Source organism: Acanthisitta chloris, unplaced genomic scaffold (assembly GCF_000695815.1).
Source record: "Acanthisitta chloris isolate BGI_N310 unplaced genomic scaffold, ASM69581v1 scaffold18342, whole genome shotgun sequence".
Taxonomy (NCBI): Eukaryota; Metazoa; Chordata; class Aves; order Passeriformes; family Acanthisittidae; genus Acanthisitta; species Acanthisitta chloris.
In genome coordinates, this window is record NW_008660072.1 from 1 (window position 1) to 2,754 (window position 2,754).

Genomic DNA, 2,754 nt, shown 5'->3' on the forward strand with positions numbered 1-2,754 from the left:
CGGGGTTTCACCGCGCTCCGGCTGCTTCCAGGAGGAGGAGGAGGTGGTCCCGCTCAAGAAAGAGAAGACACATTTCACTGTGCGGCTGACAGAGCTGAAACCCGCGGACAAGGTGAAGCTGATCAAGGAGGTGAAGAACTTCGTGCCAGGAGTAAACCTCGTGCAGGTGAGAAGAGGCTGCTCCAGGTTCTGGAGTGTCCCCCCAGGCCTGAACGGGTCCTGCAGCCTCAGCTCTCTGTTCAGAGAGAGCCTGGATTTGTGTGTGCAGGAGCACAGCCAGCCTGTGCCTCAGTGTGGAGACATGGATGAGGTGCAAAACACTATTTGGTTGCATCTTTGGCGTTTTCCCCTGGCAGGAGTGGGGGGATGAAGCAGGAGGCTCAAGGATCTCAGAGTCCTCTGTGCCAGCCTAAGCTTCTCCAAATCTGAGAGCTGCTGTGAGCTTTCCTGCAGAGATTGGGAGTAGCCAGGATCCCTCACTATAGCTGGATTTGCCTTTCCTTTCCTGAGGCAAATGTACTTCTGAATTTTGATGAGTTTCTCTAATTCACACATCTCTCAATCTAGGTTTCCAAGCCCTTTCCAGTGCTCTATTTGTAGGTGGTGCTTCCTCCTCTTTCCTGGGAGGAAAAGGGCCTCTCACAGCCCTGGGCAGCATCTGAGCTCATGCCCTTGAGTCAGGGTGTGGACTCAGCAGAAGCATTTAATTTGCTGCAGTTCTCCACTGGGTGATGCTTCTGTATCTTGGGGTTAATAGTAGTGTTTTTGGTTTATCTAGCTGCGATGTGGAGCACTGCAGAGTCTGCTGCTGTTGTAGCCTGGGATAGCAGAAGGGTTTGCAGATAATCTTCTGGCCCATTCCTGTTGCTGTATTGCAAAGCCAGCAAAGAAACTCAGTAGCACAGGTGCAAGTTTGGCTGCCCACGAGGGTAATTATCTGACTGTCAGCCTGGTTCCTCTGGCACTTGTTCATCCATTATCAGTCCCAAGCAGACATGAAAATACCAAACACTGTAACGGATACAATCGGTGGATAATTAACTGGAGAGCTCAGTGAGCTTGGCTTAGCACTGACACCTGTCAGACAAACTGTTTGTAGGAGTCAGTTACTGTGAGCAAACTGTCCAGTGTGATGTACCTGCCCTGGTACTTTGGTTAAAACACACACACACCAAACAGCCTCTGATGGTGGTTCTGCCTGCAGAGGTTGTGTTCAGAGTGAAACTGATGCACTATTATAAATTTCGTGGCCATCCAGTCCACGGGTTTTGATGAGGTTTGCAGGGAATCTGCCCTTTGGAAGGAAGCACAGCTGGTGAGGACTTTGAGTGCTGGTGGGTTCCAAACAAGTCAGTCCTGTGGCAACAGCTGTGTAATGAGACAGGTGTGTGGTCAGAACACACTGGACCATAAGGCTGTCTGCACCTCAGGAAGCTCACTGGGAGCTGCCAGGCAGACACTGACCTGTGTCGCTGCCAGCCCTGGGCTCTGGCTGCACTGGGAAGGTGCTGCCTCTGCCCCATGGATCCCGCTTGGTTCAGGCCCTGCTCTTCCTCCCACTGAGAACAGCTGTTTCCCACAACCTTTTAGAATGGAGTCACACCTTGGTGAGCAGAGTTCCGAAACAAATAACCTGGGCTGTATCACCTGTCCAGTCCAGGCGTCTATCCAAATCCTGTCTGGGTGAGCAAAGGCATTTCTGCCCCCCAAGCGCTGCCTATGCAGCTGTGCCTGCTCACCCCTGGCAAGGAAAGCGTTTTCTGCCACCACAGCCACATCATCACTGCACCCAGCTAGAATCAAAAGGACAGAACCTCTCTGCCAGCAGCAGCTGCTCTGGTGGGTGTTAAACCCCCACAGTGCCCTGGCTGAGAGCTGTGGCACTGCCTCCATGCCTGGGAACCACCCAGGTTTTGTTTGGAGGAGCCAAACAGCTTCATTGCTGCTGCCTGGTGTAAGAGCAGAAGGGTCTGACCACAGCAGGGGCTTGTTCCCCCAGGCTCCATTCCCTCTCTGCAGCAGTGCTGCAGTAAGTCCCTTAAATCAGCTCCACAGCTTTTCAGCTTGCCTGAAGTATTGCAGCACTGCTTAGTACCCGTAGTTTTGCTTAGAAAGTCCCTAAGATGTCAAAATACTGTGTTGCCAAGCACAGTCTGTGCTGGAGCTCTGTTTTACCCAGTGCAGCTGTGTCCAAACCCTCCACTGGCCTCCCCTCCCGCTGGCAGAACTATGTGAACCAAAACACTGGCCCTGAGCAGAGCCGGCCCAGGGCCAGACAGCCACTGCCTCAGCAAGTCACTGCCTTGGCAGGTCCCTGTGTGAGGCTGTGCCTGCACCCACACCTCTGCAGGCTGGGGGTGCACATCTGGGAGAACCAGGCACGTGGTGGGAGGAATTTGTGAGCAGTGAATCACTGGGAAAGGTTTCCCAGTGGATGTGCTGTCACTCAGTCAGGTTTACCGCCTTCAGCAGAATGTGCTGTAGTTCAAGTGAAAGTCTTGGGGGTTTGTACCTGTGGGTGAGTTTCCCTGGTCAGCTTAGGCAGAGGTCAGGCTCATGGCTCTAAATCCGATAATCCAGTTAGCGAAAGGGAGTTTACGAGACCTGTACTTTGTCCCTCCCGCAGGCGAAGAAGCTGGTGGAGTCCCTTCCGCAGGAGATCAAGGCAAACGCCTCCAAGGAGGAAGCAGAGAAGATCAAAGCGGCGCTGGAGGCGGCAGGAGGGACTGTTGTTTTGGAGTAGTCTCACCATGG

At 53.3% G+C, this 2,754-nt stretch overlaps 1 protein-coding gene across 1 annotated transcript; it reads left to right on the forward strand.

Moving 5' to 3' along the window:
• Positions 1 to 16: 16 nt before the first annotated feature.
• Positions 17 to 2,753, forward strand: MRPL12 (mitochondrial ribosomal protein L12; the record flags this gene model as incomplete). Its single annotated transcript, XM_009069682.1, has 2 exons — positions 17 to 166; positions 2,627 to 2,753. Coding segments are annotated over 2 exons (267 nt in total), but the record flags the coding sequence as incomplete, so codon positions are not given.
• Between the last annotated feature and the right edge of the window lies 1 nt (position 2,754).